Genomic DNA, 15,152 nt, shown 5'->3' on the forward strand with positions numbered 1-15,152 from the left:
TCCGCAAGAATAAAAAAATAAAACAAACAGTTTGTAACATATTTGCTGCGTTTGCATTTTTTTGTTGAGTATCGCGAGTATTTTTGTGCAGATTTTAACATCAAAGTTCAACCGGTTTTAACGAATACTAGAAATACAGCAGCCTTCCATCCGTCATTTTCAATGCCTCTTCGGCATCGACATCTAGTGTAGATCACTATACCGTTATTATGATGCCTAGTCAAGTGCCGTCCTATTTAATGCTCTACAGTGACTAAAGAGTGGATACTGAAAGCATCTTTCTCGGATTAGACACTACTACTGACTTGAACTTCCGGCACCTCCGCGGTGTATTTATACATCAACGATTTTGATGTGATTTGTTGGATTACCCATTGAAAGCAACATTAACAGCAGAAAATTTTATATTGGGTTACGTTAATAGTTAATAGTGAAATGAAAGCCGAACATATAACCATGTTCAGGGTAACGTTGATGGCAAGCGTCGGAAGACATCGTAGGGCAGAATCAACAACAGCAACCAGATTTCAACCCTACTTTGAATAAGATCAACAACACATGGATACCGCTTTATAAAAGTTTTATTCTTAACACTAAACAACAGTTTTTATTACCAGTTTATAATAAAATATTACTTAAAAACAAAACACAGAGTCTATCTGAAATTTACTCAACAGTCCTTCCATGTCGCAACCCGGGATGAGAGCTGGTTTCAGCAGTATTTAATTCAGCATGTATGTAATACAAGCAGAAGCAATGTTATTTAGCTCACGAAGTTCGACATTCGGAGCATTGCCTGACTAGAGCCGACTGCCTAAACCAAAAATTAAAGTTTCCAATGTTAGTTTTATTAATGTTTGATAATTCGTATTGAGGGAAACCGTTGATAAATTACGCAGAGTGGAATAATTTAGCACTGATGCTTCTGTCCGGTATGCTTTATAGAATGAACCATTTAGTTTTTCTTGACTGCATCGTGAGACACCTCTCTGGCCATGTCGGGCGGATTTGCCATGTGCCGTGGATGTGTGTACCACGTTGTTATGTTGTCTCGAGGGTCTCGAGTAGCTGCTACATGAAAACAGCTGAAGGCAAGTCATCTTCGAAATGCATGTCGTAGAAGTATATTCGCTTAAAATCTATTCGAAATCAATATCATAAACTAGTCGTATGGAAGTTTAAGGCGCATAGAGTCGAATTTTGGTCGTTTTCTTTCGCTTATACCTATGTTGTAAATTCTTACTTTTTGCATAACTTCTACCTGCAAGCTTTTCGATAATTTTTTACCATTGCTGACGACGATTACGCGCGACTTTCTTAAAACCTCCGTGTGTACAACATTAGAACTTCCTATTATCTCATAATCCTAAAAAACTGTGTAGTCTTTGAAAGAAAATGAACACCTGTTTTGGCTATCAGGTAACAAGTTTCTTTGCTGCCAGTAGCCGCTATGGAACACCAGAGAAGGAATCATATGGTAATAAAGCACACGAGCAAGGTATCTTCGTGCTGTTGGATGTGGTTCTTTCACATGCCAGCAAAATCACCCCGGACGGATTGAACAAGTTTGATAGAACCGACTCGTGCTACTTCCACTATGGTTCTCGAAGCGATCACACTTTGTGGGACAATCGTTTGTTTAACTGGGTTAACTATTCAGGGTAAATTATTGCTTTACAGATTAACTGTATTTCGGTTCAATAGATATGAGGTGCATTGATTTTTACCGTCGAGCCTACGCTGTGAAAAAAGTTGTTTGAAATTTTACTTCAAGCAATAAAATTAATAAATGCTTTTGAATCATTAATCTGAACATAAAGAATCAACAGTACTATAAGGCAGTGAACAACTAAAATGTTTCATTCACTTGAATGTACTTAATCTAATTGATTTCAAATATACCATGGATTGAGACTAAAACTAAGGACATTTGAAGTAAAATTAAGGATGCTTTCCCAGATCATCGAAATTAAGGACCTGTCCTATAAAATAAGGACGGTAGGTTACAGGCTGCATCCGATCTGGAAAGGTATCAGATCGTGACTTTAGGCAATACATTTGCCGAAGTATTCCTACTTGACATGTAAGCACTTGTGGAGGAGACAAATACTCCCGTTCTGCACGTCGCTGAATTATGAGAACTAATTAATCGCCTGCAAAATATTCAAAATAAAACCGAGAACCAGAACAAGCCAAACAATAAATGAATATTGCACGACGACGATATATAAGGAAAAATGGCAGTTCAGCTAACTTGTTTACAACGTATTAACATTTAAAAGCGATTCGAGTCAAGTTTCTCGCAATGTGGTCGAATGAAAAATTCAAGTCCATGTAAACAAGCTCTCTAAACTGTCAAAATAGTGAGGTTCAGCATTTTCATGCATTGTTCTATAAAATTTGACAGTTTGAGATTTACTCAGTTTGTTTGGATTCATTAATGAATGTTATACCGCGATTCACCACTTCATTTGCAGTGTTCCCGATAACTTAAACGGAAATATGTTAAACAGTGCTGCCGAAACAGATATTTCGTGTCCCACCATTCTTGCATTGGTGAAAAAATATTCAACATTCTTGCATTTTTTAATTTTTAAAAAATCATAACAAAATCAGGAAAAGTTTAAAAAATCTCTTTTCAACGGATTTGTTCTTAAAAATGAGAACTCTTTTGATAAAAATTAAGAAAAATAGGGGTTAGGTTTGACAAGAAAGGTCTATTCCATGATAATTGCGAATATCAGATTTTTTACCCGATTTATAAATAGGTATTAAAAAAGATTTTTTCCAATTTTTTTTCCCTTTTTTATTTCGACTATGTTAGTCACATTTTCTTTTTTACATTTTAACGACATTCAATTAGCTAAAGATTACTGGGTAGGGAAAGTTATGAAACTTAGAGCCATAGTACTCAAGTGACGGAACAGCAATTTCTTTGCGATTTTGTCGTCTTTTGCACATACATAGTTTATTTGGGGCCCTATTCTCATAGTCACGTCACTTAAAAACTAGAACAAAATTTTCTTCTAGTCACTAAGTGGCGCGACTGTGAGAATAGGGCCCTTGGAGTATTTTTGGAAGTATCAAGTTGTCAATTTGCAACATTCTTTGAAAATATTGTTGAACTTCTATAAATAAAGGCACGAAAACGAGTGTTTGACCGTCGTCCTACTACCAGCATCAGAGAAGTAGCAAATCAGCATTTTTCGCCATGTAGCGAAAAATGCTGATCTGTTTCTTCTCTGATGCTGGTAGTAGGACCAGTGGTGCAAATTTTCATTTTCAAATGCCAACTTTCTGCTCAATCAAACCCAACAATGGTTCAAATTCAAAGCCTCCCTTAATCATTCACTTTCAAGTTGGCGGGATTTTCATAACCAAACCGTACGTCTTCATTTCAAATTGGTGCTTTTTCATTCACCAATCAAAGTTGTCATCTGCTCTGTAGAGGCCAGTTTAAGTTGAATGTTGACATATTTTGCGTTTTCAAGCTTACATGTACAGTAAGAACTATGTTCAGAGTAGTTTCGCTTTAAAAACCTGGTCAACGTCCCAGTACAGAGATATTCACATGCTCAATGAAATCGAAAATGAATGGAAAATGATTGAACAGCTCGGCTGTTTGAATGAATGATGCAAACGAAAAACTGCGAATTGAACATAGTAGGGCATGATTTGAGATTTGTTCTTCCTTCAAGTTCAAAACAACCTGGTGAAAATTTGCAGCTCTGAGTAGGACGACGGTCAAACGCTCATTTTCGTGCCTTCATTTATAAAAGTTCAACAATATTTACGTACCAAACAGACCGCTCGTAAGTCCACCGGAGGAAAGCCTCCCCGCAAGCAGTAAGCAACGAAGGCCATGTAAAAGTGCCCCAGTCACGGTTGGCGTTAGGAAGCCTCATCGCTACCGAACAGAAACTGTCGCCCTGCGAGAAATTCACAGCTATCAGCAAACGAGCGGGCCTAAATTGTGACCCAAAATAAACCACAAACCAACAAGTTCTTTTCAGGACCAGCCAATTATATTCCAGTAAGATATAAATGAAATTTTTGTTTTCCATTGCCTTACAACCTCCCTCCCCTTTTCCTTCCGGCTTGAATTACTATCAATCTTGATGATGCTGTGCGGCGGGGGCACAGGCAGTTTCCATCATAGTGGAAAATTTAGGTTTGCGCGTTTTTTCCAAAAGTTTTTTAGCTGTGCTGTTTTCAAGGAAGTTGTAGTTGAATTCAAAATAAAATAGTTTACTTCTATTGTCAGAGGTGGACCTTCCAACGAAAACTAGTCTGGCTCGCTTGGAATCGAATTGTACGGACCAACCACTGCTTTCACAAAAGCCGTTATTTTCAGTAATTGTACATTCTACAGAATTAGTCAAAACTATTTCCAATCAGCGCAAAAATCGAAGGTTTTAATTCAGTACAACAGCAGATTTTCACGTTTAAAAAACAGGCAACGTTCTGGCCGAAAATTTTGAAACGTAGCACCTATATCGAAACGTTAGATTTTTGTAAATTGAATTTTACACTAAACTGTCTACAAATCACAAATAACTTTTGATTTTGTGCCATTCTACGTGAAAGCGACGGTATTGTTCACAAGTGGCTAACTTACCATCAAACGCTCTTGACAAGCCACTTTCTGATGTTTGCAATAACAAAACTTCAATTTCATTCTTTGTCGATAAATTGATGGCCCTGAAAAGGGCCTTTTGTTTGGACAGTGTTCGAAATTTACTTGGAGCTGGTGTATATGGTAACAGTTTTGGTGCCATCTAAGACGGCGTGCTTGGCCAGCTCTTCTGACAGCAGCAAACGGACGGCGGTTTGAATTTCGCGGGACATACTGCAAACGAACTGCTTCATGCTGATGCTGCAAACGAACTGAGCGTGAGTAACAGAATGCTGAGTTTTTATACCTGACTACAGCACAGTGTAAGCCAGCGTTGCCAACTTTATTTTCAAAAAAACTGGAACCTCTCTTTAAAAAAGACTGGAAAAAACTGGATGCCCGAATAACCAAATTTATCCTTGCAAAAGGGAATGTAGTTTAGGGATGCAAAGTATTTTAAAATAAAATGGATCTATTTTTAATAAAACAGGATTCTCAAATATGAAGACAAACATTCAATATGAAAACGTTCAGCTATTAGACAAAATAAGAAAACAATTCTCATATAGCAGCGAATTTCTAGTTTAAGATAGTATAAAAGCGATCGCTACTATTTAAATATAACTTTTAGATAATTTCACATTACAAGTTTTAAGAAATTTGAAATGTTAAACGAAAAAATTGGTACCTTCAAACTAACGCACTATGCCATGTGTAATTAACAGACTAAAAAAACAATCTTCATTTTAATTAACAATATCTGCTAATCTTGCACTCCATAGCATATCAATTTCTAATGTGTATTGAAATACGACAGGGTGCAGCAAAATATGGTTACTGAAAAACAATTTCCCTTGTTCCCTAGAGAGGTTGTACTCTTCACAATTTCATTTATTTTAGTTTATTATTTATTACTAGTTTATATAGTAAACTACTATTGTAATGCAAATAGTGAGGAAATAATTTTGGCGCACACCTCTGGGAAAAAAACTGGATAAAACTGGACAATATTTAAAAAAAACTGGACGATTTACACATTTGTCTGTTTGACTGGATCGAGTTTCCAGTTTAAACTGGAAGAATCCAGTTTAAACTGGAAGGTTGGCATCGCTGGTGTAAGCTCGTCCTTTTTTGTGTTGTCCTCAATATGTGTTCTTCGTAGCTCCACCCCTTCGTTGGTCGACCACATATTTTTGATAAAGAACAAAATTGAAATTGTGTTTCCAATACGGAGATTATCGAACACTCAGGGTAAAGAGAGTAATGTAATACGGCACCTTGGTAAAATGTTTGAGAATTGAAACCTTTTTTGAATGCGCCTAGTAAAAATGTTTTCCACTTCGCTCCAGTTTGTTTCTGACCATATTTGCAATTTGCGTACTGAAATAAATCATAATTTAGGGTTTAACCCAAATTGCTTTCCAGGGAGGAACAGTCCATGAAACAGAAAATCCAACCTTATTCTTTGAAATGATTTTGGTGGCCCTGAAAAGGGCCTTTTTTATAATGATACAAGTGAGTTCTACCTTTTCAACTTCCAAATCCATACAAAGTGCGTCCCTGCCGCTTCAGAGTATAGACGACATTCATTGCGGTTTTGCGCTTGGCGTGTTCAGTATAGGTCACGGCATCTCGGATGACATTTTCCTGCACACCATTAGCATTCGTAGATTAAATCGGAGATGCATTTTACACTAACACGAAGAGCCAGACGCCGAATGGCGGATTTGGTGATTCCCTGGATTTTATCATGAAGAACCTTGCGATGACGCTTGTTACGGGAACGCAAACATGATACCGCTTATTGTACCGTCCGGACGAGCATGTTGCTCGTTTGGTAAGCGAGCACCCACTGATACAAAACAAGCTCGCGTGACCTGTATATATAACATTCCCGTATGTAATGAAACGCTTACATGCTCCTTTTTGACGGCTCTGCGTGAGATATGCTTGCAAATTGCGCATTTTCCTCGCTGTTTCCGAAGGATTTTCTAAAAAACCTTGTTTTGGTTTATTTATAGTAGTCGCGCTATTTCCGAAATTTAATACGAAATACGTGCACGAATTTCCGATCAGATAGTGCAAAAATATTGCGATTTCGATCAGTAGAACGGAAGATATTCGCATTTCAAACCTGGGAAAATTTCTCAACAGAAATTTTTGAAACGGGACCCCATATTGAAACATTAGAAGTATTCTACTACAAAAGATAGCAGATATCTGACAAACCTTCCAAGCAGCCTTTTAGTACATTTAGTTTCCAAGTCGAACGTCTGCTAATGCCACGTTCGTCCAATCACGAGCAGGTTCAGGATTGGTTCAAAAACGGGACAGAGCTGGCGGATCATATCCTAGTCTTGTAGGGGAACTGGGGGGAAGCCCGACACCCCACGACTTTTCCCTGATATCAAATTTTAAATCATACAATAATGACAGGATATTATTAGTACGATTATTTTTGGCATTTCGATAGGGTGATGAGCCTATTTGCGCCATGTTTCTATTATCACCCTACCCATTTGATGCCGTTGGTTAGAGCAGTGTCTGCCATCTTTGTTCAACGGATTGAGTCAAATGGTAGCGCAACAATAGGGGCACTCGATTCGAGTTTTCATTGTGCTCAAACACGAGAATTTTACTGTTTTCAACGCATTTGTGTTATTATATTGGTTCTTAATAACGAAGCAAAGCGGTTGATGTCAATTTTTACGCATTCTATTGATTGTAAGGCAAGAAATTATCGAATTCGTGAGGCACCTTGCTTAGTATGGTAAAAATAGGCTCATCACCCTACATATCGATGCCATATGGGTTCATAAACGTCAACAAAATAAACAAAACAAGCGAAAGCAAAGTTGATGCGCTTTTGGATGTTATTTTTAGTTGATACATTTTAAGGTTTTAATAACACAAAAGCTTTGAAAATGACCAGTTTTTTTTGTCACACATTCTATTCTACTCTCCATATCGTTATTTGTATGTATTGAAGATAAGTTTGAGTATTTCAATACTGTTAATTGAGCATTTAACAAAAATGGGCGCTGTTGAGGTAAGACCGACAGTTTTTGGGTGGGGTAAGACCGACACGGTGTTTAGATAATTGGGTTCATTTTTGATTCGATACAAACGACTGGGTATATTTGTTGTGTTCAATTATACTATAATTACGTCATGTTAATAATTGAAATACACGGAAACTATGTTTTTTGCATTTATTTATCAGTATTGTCTCAAGCCGACCAAAAAAATTAAAAATTAATTGAACGTGATTCATAATAATATTACAAAAAGAAACGAAAAGTATAATCTAATATGAGATTTTGAAATGATATTGATGAAAAAATTTCATTGACCGTCGGATTGTTGATCAACAGTGTTCCGAAAAATCACAACACGAACCGGATAGCTTACTACGAAGCGTGCGTCACTTCTAAGTGAATGAGTCCTAGTAACAGCGTACATAATCTGCTTGCAGAACAGCTCTTCCTCGTTAGAATGGCTATACAAGTGGCAATAAAGCTCGAAAGAATTACTTGAGAAAACCCGTACCATAATATAAACCATGCGTTAAACATTATTTATTCATAACACCACGCATTCGAATGCTCTTCCTCTTGCTACGCGATGAAACTACAGAAAGTATGCGTTTGCATCACACATACTCATATACACATAATTGCACTTTATCACACATACACAATACATTTTTAATGGAAAAATTTGGACAAAAAGAAAGTTCAAAAGGGGGTCGCTCTTGCCCCTTTGGGGTGTCGGTCTTACCCGCAGCGTTTTTAAAATGACTTTTTTCTCCATTTTTTGGCAACCAATAATTTTTAATGAATTCAATTTTTTGAAATGCTGAAAAAATTATATTTTGTTAAGAACCACCTAAACAAGGATTATGCACAGAATATACAATTTTAGGAACTTTGTGGAATTTTAGAAAAAGGTGTCGCTTAAGGTGTCGGACTTGCCCCGCGTTCCCCTACGTAGCTCATTTGCAATTCGATTCCCAACCCAGTACCTTGGGATAGACGACTCGAAAAAAAATTTCTCTAGCCGGAAAGGAGCGAATGACCCTAAGGGTAGTTCAAACTTCTAAAATCAAAGCAAAACTCATCATCATGTAAGGACGTTTTTATGCTATGCATGATAAACCATGTAAACAAAAGTTATAAAACATTACCACTAAATGATGAACACGCAAAATGAATTAAAAATGTAATGTAAACTAAAGAATATAACAAAATAAAATTTTAATTAAAAAAAATATCGCTTCACTTTTTCTCTAAATTTAAACAGCATTATCATTTTATGTATTTTTGAATTTATTTAGCATAAAATCTTTACGTGTGTTTGAAATAAGCGCCCAGAAAAAAAGGAAGGGCCGACTATGGCTCGTTAAACTTCTTTAATTATATAAGTTCATCTATATGTTTCAAGTGCAAAATTCAGCTTTTTTTTCAATGTAGTAGTTTTAAAAAATCATCGTAAAAACCGAACTAAAATCGAAGTTTTCAGTTAACTTATAATGTTGAATGTAACATAATAGATTTTTCTTCGTATGCATTGTTTCAATCATTTTTTTACACTAAAGGGTTATGAGTGCGGATGTTATGCCTGTTAACTTCTTCCAATAGCATTAAAAAGTTTACGAAGCGTTGTCGACCTTTCCAATTTTTGGCTTTGGCCGCTCGAATAAGAAAATATAGCAATACCAGTTGAGAATATTTGCATACAATCGCATATTTCTAATCCTATTAGATGATTTCGATTGCAGTGCGAAACACAGTTGAATTTATCTTATTATGTGTACGAAATTCCATCACGAGTATAGGTGAAAACTATGGTTCGAATAAGTCCATCACGCACTGATTCCGATTGAGATCCGACGCAAAAAGTAAAACCAACGTTGTCACAGTTGACCTTTGCAACGGATTGGCTTACTGGATACCAGCCGACCTTGTTGAAAACAACACCAATTTTGTACATCTTGTGCCTTTGGATGAATACCGGTCTATCGAAAGAAATCTCCAACATCGAGTTGTACTGGACACGCTGATTGCAATGAGTATAAGTCAGGCGTGAACCGTGCGCATCGAGCAAATGTGCGTATAATAACTCAGAATAACGATCATTTCCAACGATTGTTGAACCTTGTACTTGGGTCGGAACTTCAATTCCGGTAATACACACTGAACGATCCACTATGAAAGTCAATGAACAATCCAGAACGGATGTGTTGAGACATTCTGTCTGTTGTCGCATAATCCTGCGACAGTAATATTTGCGATCGTAATTTGAGTCATTATTTCGCATTTCCTCAAGATAGTAAGGACTATCTGGGTCATCCGGATGTACTGGTGGGACCGGAGCTAGGGCAGGAGCTGGGACGGCTTTGGTCGGTAAAGGTGCCGGTTGTGGAGGTGGAACATGTTGGGGAAATAAACCACCATTTGATGTACCTGGTCGTAGAGTCATAGGCAGAGGATTTCCACTAGGACCAGGTATTGGGCTGGATGGAGAAGAGTCAGTAAAAGCATTTCTCGGGTTTTTGTTTGTAGTGAAACCCTCCGGCATCGGGTAGCAACTGTTTGAAGTGGAAATATTCATCAAAATAGCAAACGCCTCTGACTGCGTTAATAAATTAGTTCTGGCTGGTCCATCCGCAAACTGTTGAGGATTCAACGATAGAAAGCGAATGCGACGAATGGCATCACGAATCGTAGGCAGTTCCTGTTGACGACCCGCATTTACGATCGCTACAGCTGGACCAGCTTGCTCATTATTCCCGATTATATTCTGATTGTTGCTTTGGTCATTAGATGAACCGGCTTCCACATCTACACTAGGGGGTGACTGAGGCGCAGCAATCGTATCTTGATCGTTACCAGTTTGATTGGACTCATGGCTACGACTAGAACATAGCCCATGCTTTTCTGCATACTTGTTTATAGCCCAAAAGAGATTCAGTTCAGAATCGATATTAAGTACATCTTGATCAAGTATGGTAATTATAGTGCTGAGCTCAACATCTTCGAAACTTGAATCTTGGATAACATCAATTGACTTGGTGCACATTATCTGTAAACACTTCTCCATCAAACGAGGCTCCTCGAAAAGCTTGGCAAATTCGTAAGCACGACATACATTCTTCGGACATAGATCCGACCACAAAAATGTTATACATTGTTCTACAACATGAGGAAGCATGTACTTTTTGGCTCCGTAGCACAGTTCACAAGCTTTGTCCACCGAATTAATGCTGATTTTATCTGTGTAAATGTACCTACAAATTAAAAATCATGTAATATTCCTAGGATTATATACTCAAAATAAGCTAACTCCAACAATGATTTGAACGCAGAAGGGTCTAGATCCAAAATAGGAATAGGGTCATTCTTTTCCGCAAGTCCACCGAAGAACATTGCTTCAAACACGGGTGATGCCATCGCCAATATCAGCTTGTGCCCGGCCAACATCTGATGATTCGGCTCTTGGCCAACTAAAAAGTGACAATCGGCCCATTTACCAGTTTCCAGAAGATACTGTCCCCGGGACTTGATATCATGTCGGGATATTTGCCAGTCGATAATCGGGTCCATTATATCGTTCAGGTAAGATTAATCTGGATTCAAACGATTCAATTTAAATTTATTTGGATGGTTAACATTTACCACAGCACTGACCGATGATAACGAATTACCTGGTTTAATGTGTTATCTATTAGTAGTCTAATATTCTATTTATTTAGCTAAACAGTTTAGAGTGACTCTTCAATATATAAAATTTTCCATTCGTTTGTGAATTATGTTGACATAAAAATAGATAGACGAACATTTGAAAAGAGTCTATTTGCGATTCCAGTTCATTTCCTACTGAACTTTCCCAGTAAAGTTCAACCGGAAATGAACTGGAATTCTGGCTGGTTCCAGTTCGTATACGGGCTCCACCCTCTAAGAACGGTTGGTTTCAAAATCGTCCAATGAAGGACGTTCGTTTGACCAATTTGGACAACGTCCAAATAACCGTTCAACGAACGTCCATCACTGGACCCGTGTTGAACGATTTTGAAGCATTTTTTTGGACGTCTCAGTGGGCAGTGACACAACAGATTCTAAATAGAATCGGTTGTGTCACTAGAGCCGGAATGCAAACTGGAACCAGCCAGAATTCCGGTTCATTTCCGGTTGAGCTTAACTGGGTGGGAGCATGTGAAATTGAGTACTCGGAATTTAAATTTGAGTAGTTTTGAATAAGCGTGTACTATGCTGATTATAAGATGTATCGGTTTGTTTTCATTTCAAATGTAGTTCGTTTTGCTCCTAAACTACAATTCAATCGCACAGTTCATTCAGGAAACATGGCAAATAGTCGCTTCGAATATGTCAAAAGCTATGAATCATCAGATACTCTGTTGAAAAACTGCTGGATCGTGGTTCGTATTGATGGAAAAGGTTTCCATAAGTTCTGTAACGTTCATGGATTTACGAAACCTAACGACGAGCGAGGTTTAAATTTAATGAATTTGGCAGCAATAGCAGTGATGCAGGAGTTCAATGAAATCACGTTTTCTTACGGACAAAGTGACGAGTACTCGTTTATATTCCGAAGAAGTACTGCAGTTTACGAAAGGCGGAAAGACAAATTGATTAGCTATGTTGGAAGTTTGTTCACATCGGCGTATTTATTTAATTGGCCTTATATATTTAAGGACACATTAAATATAAGGTACCCTCCTGTGTTCGACTCGCGCGCGGTGTTATATCCAACCGATCAAAACCTCCGCGATTATGTCAGTTGGCGACAAGCGGATGTTCACGTGAATAACCTTTATAATACTACTTTCTGGAATCTGGTCGCTTCGGGTCTAAGCAATGCAGAGGTAATACTATAAAATGTTAATATCTGCATTTCCTTAAACTTATATTCCATAGGCAGAGAAACGACTCCGCGGAACACTCTCTAGTGACAAGAATGAAATTCTGTTCCAGGAGTTCAAGATTAATTATAATAATGAACCAGAAATGTTTCGGAAAGGCACTATTCTCATGAGGAAAAGAGTTTCAATTGGTGGAAGAAATCTCACATTCATCGTTCCCGTTTTTGAGGATATGATAGGAGAAGACTTCTGGATTCGACACCCAGAATTGCTAGACGATAAATCTAAGATAAATGAAGTTTACGACATAGGAGATCGGAATAATCACATTCTACTAAAATATCAAATTGAAAAATACAAGTCGAAAAAAAGAACTACCGATGAAAATGTGCTAGCAACAAAAATGCACTCTTTATAAACGTTAGGTTTGTTCCAATACAAGCTTGTCTCGAAGCGGAAAATGGATTTGTTCTAGTACCAGGTAAGCTGGAAATACTCCGCAGCAAACAGGGAGAAAATCGTTCCTGTATTATTTTTTTCTTCTGCTTGGTCTAACCATTCGGAATCCTGAATGGAGTCAGTATTCGGTGCTATTTCGATACTGTTGGAATTATTAAAAAGCAGCAGAGCTTTTGTTTTGACAGTGACTAACCTTGAAGGCTACCAAGACGTTTATAATACGCAGGGACCTAAATCCCGTGACACGTTTTCGTAACTGTAAACTAGTCTTAAAAAAGTTTTTCTTGCTCCGGAGCAACCAGTAGCAGAAATCGTGCACTTGAACAAACCTAATAGACATCCAGCTGCGTTGGTATTATGCCATTTTAACGTTTGAATTGGGAGAGAAACAAATTGTTAACGCGGCGAATCGGGAGGAAAACAAACCTCTTTTGGGCTTAACCCAGTTAAACTCATTCCGGAACCGGTTCGGATTTCTGAATGGAGTCATTATGGATTCCAAATCAAATGCAACAACCGATTCCGATTCAAAACCGGTCGTTGCATTTGATTTGGAATCCATACTGACTCCCTTCAGGATTCAGAATGGTTTGACCGGGAAGGTGCGGGCGGTAGTATAAAAATGCGAGATCTCAGTGTGCGTATTTTAAACGTCAGATATCTCGCAATACTTGCTCCTTCCCAGTCCTTCCTGTTTGCTTCATAGTACTTCCAGTTGTTCCTGGTACTGGAACAAACCATTCAACTTAGCATACTTTCAAAATACCAAAATAATTTGACTAGTTCATAGCCACACAGAAAAAATGCGTTAAATAAAAAATTCAATATCAATATTTTGATTCCATATTCAACCCTAATGTTAGTTGGAACATGGTCAAACCATTCGGAATCATGCTTCCTGAATAAAGCTATTCTAGAGCTTTTTTTCATTACATAATGTTCGGATTTCCAGACAAAACCTTTCTCACAGCAGCTTTTGATTGTAGCAGCTTGAAACTGTAAATGTTTAATTTATTAGTGTGTGTTTATAAATATAATATAATTCTTGTATTACATTGTTTGGTTTTTCTTTAATCACCTCGTGCTAGCCCTAGCAACATAAATCGCAGCAGTGTGAATGGTAGCTAATCTGCACAGATCAATATATGTTTATGGCATCAATATATGTTTAGATTTAGTCTTAATAATTCATATTTTACCTTGATAATGTAACAAGTTCAGGTATTTGAATCGGCTGCTTTTAGTACCGATTCCACTTACTGTTCCTATAATTTCATTTTATTTTAGGTTAACTTGTAACATATTGTAGAATTTAATCTGTATACTCACATGAAAAACAAATTAATATATTTCTGTGATAAACTAATCGAACTGTGATAATTTTCCTATATCTGTGATTTACTTCTGTGATATTTTAGTATATAAGTTTTAATTTAGAATAATATTTTACCGCACATTGACTGAGCTCGAAAGAACGTGATTTGCACTTTTGCCTCTTCCTATATAAAATGACACATTAGGTAGACCGTCACTGAGCTGTCTCTAGTGCGATGACAGAATTGCGCATTCCGCCAGACCCAGTGGGTTTGCCCACCATGGTTGAACTCAACAATTCCCCGACCTGTAATCCTGGTTCGGAACCAGCCACCGGATCAGTGTTACCCTCATTTATCTCCAATACCGCTAGGTTGGCGGTTGCACGTCTAAATAGCCCGCCGTTGGTCCTTACCATGGCCTGCCGTACTCTTCCATCGCTAGACACGATTAATTCTTCGACGATCCCGCGTATCCATACCTTGCGACGTTCACCTTCCACAACGTAGACTAGATCTCCCTTTTGCAAAGCCTTGGATTCTCCAAACCATTTGTTTCTTTGGTTGATACTCGGAATATACTCCTTTATCCAGCGCCGCCACATGTTATCTGCCAGTTGTTGAGAACGTTTGTAGGAGTCCCGAAGTGCCTGACCCACATTCGTCGGCGTTATAACATCCTGTGGTTCGTTAGGTGCTACTCCTCGTAGAAACATATTTGGGGATAGAGCTGCTACAGACGATTCCTGTGGGGCGAACGTAAGAGGACGGCTGTTTATCATATCTTCTGCCTCGGAAAGTGAAGTCAATAAAATTTCGTCATTGAGTCTGCGGCCGTCGTTCAATACACTCATCACCTCTTTAACCGTTCGTACCATACGCT

At 37.9% G+C, this 15,152-nt stretch overlaps 2 protein-coding genes across 3 annotated transcripts; one reads left to right on the forward strand and one right to left on the reverse strand.

Annotated features, from left to right (window-relative positions):
* Positions 1-8,919: 8,919 nt before the first annotated feature.
* LOC131675853 (uncharacterized) lies at positions 8,920-11,483 on the reverse strand. 2 transcript variants are annotated; one of them, XM_058954996.1, is made up of 3 exons: positions 11,322-11,483; positions 10,961-11,243; positions 8,920-10,904 (listed from the first exon to the last, which is right to left on the reverse strand). In XM_058954996.1, exons 2-3 carry the CDS (start codon positions 11,218-11,220, stop codon positions 9,422-9,424), a joined length of 1,743 nt encoding a protein of 580 aa, XP_058810979.1. In that variant the 5' UTR covers positions 11,221-11,243; positions 11,322-11,483; the 3' UTR covers positions 8,920-9,421. The 2 variants fall into 2 exon arrangements, with proteins under 2 accessions (XP_058810979.1, XP_058810976.1); XM_058954993.1 differs by having other exon boundaries at positions 11,305-11,483.
* Positions 11,484-11,896: 413 nt separating this feature from the next.
* LOC131675894 (probable tRNA(His) guanylyltransferase) lies at positions 11,897-13,787 on the forward strand. The gene is made up of 2 exons (XM_058955030.1): positions 11,897-12,500; positions 12,553-13,787. The coding sequence occupies exons 1-2, from the start codon at positions 11,898-11,900 to the stop codon at positions 12,913-12,915; spliced, it is 966 nt and encodes a 321-aa protein (XP_058811013.1). The 5' UTR covers position 11,897; the 3' UTR covers positions 12,916-13,787.
* The last annotated feature ends 1,365 nt before the right edge of the window (positions 13,788-15,152 follow it).

This window comes from Topomyia yanbarensis, chromosome 1, assembly GCF_030247195.1.
Source record: "Topomyia yanbarensis strain Yona2022 chromosome 1, ASM3024719v1, whole genome shotgun sequence".
Lineage (NCBI taxonomy): Eukaryota > Metazoa > Arthropoda > Insecta > Diptera > Culicidae > Topomyia > Topomyia yanbarensis.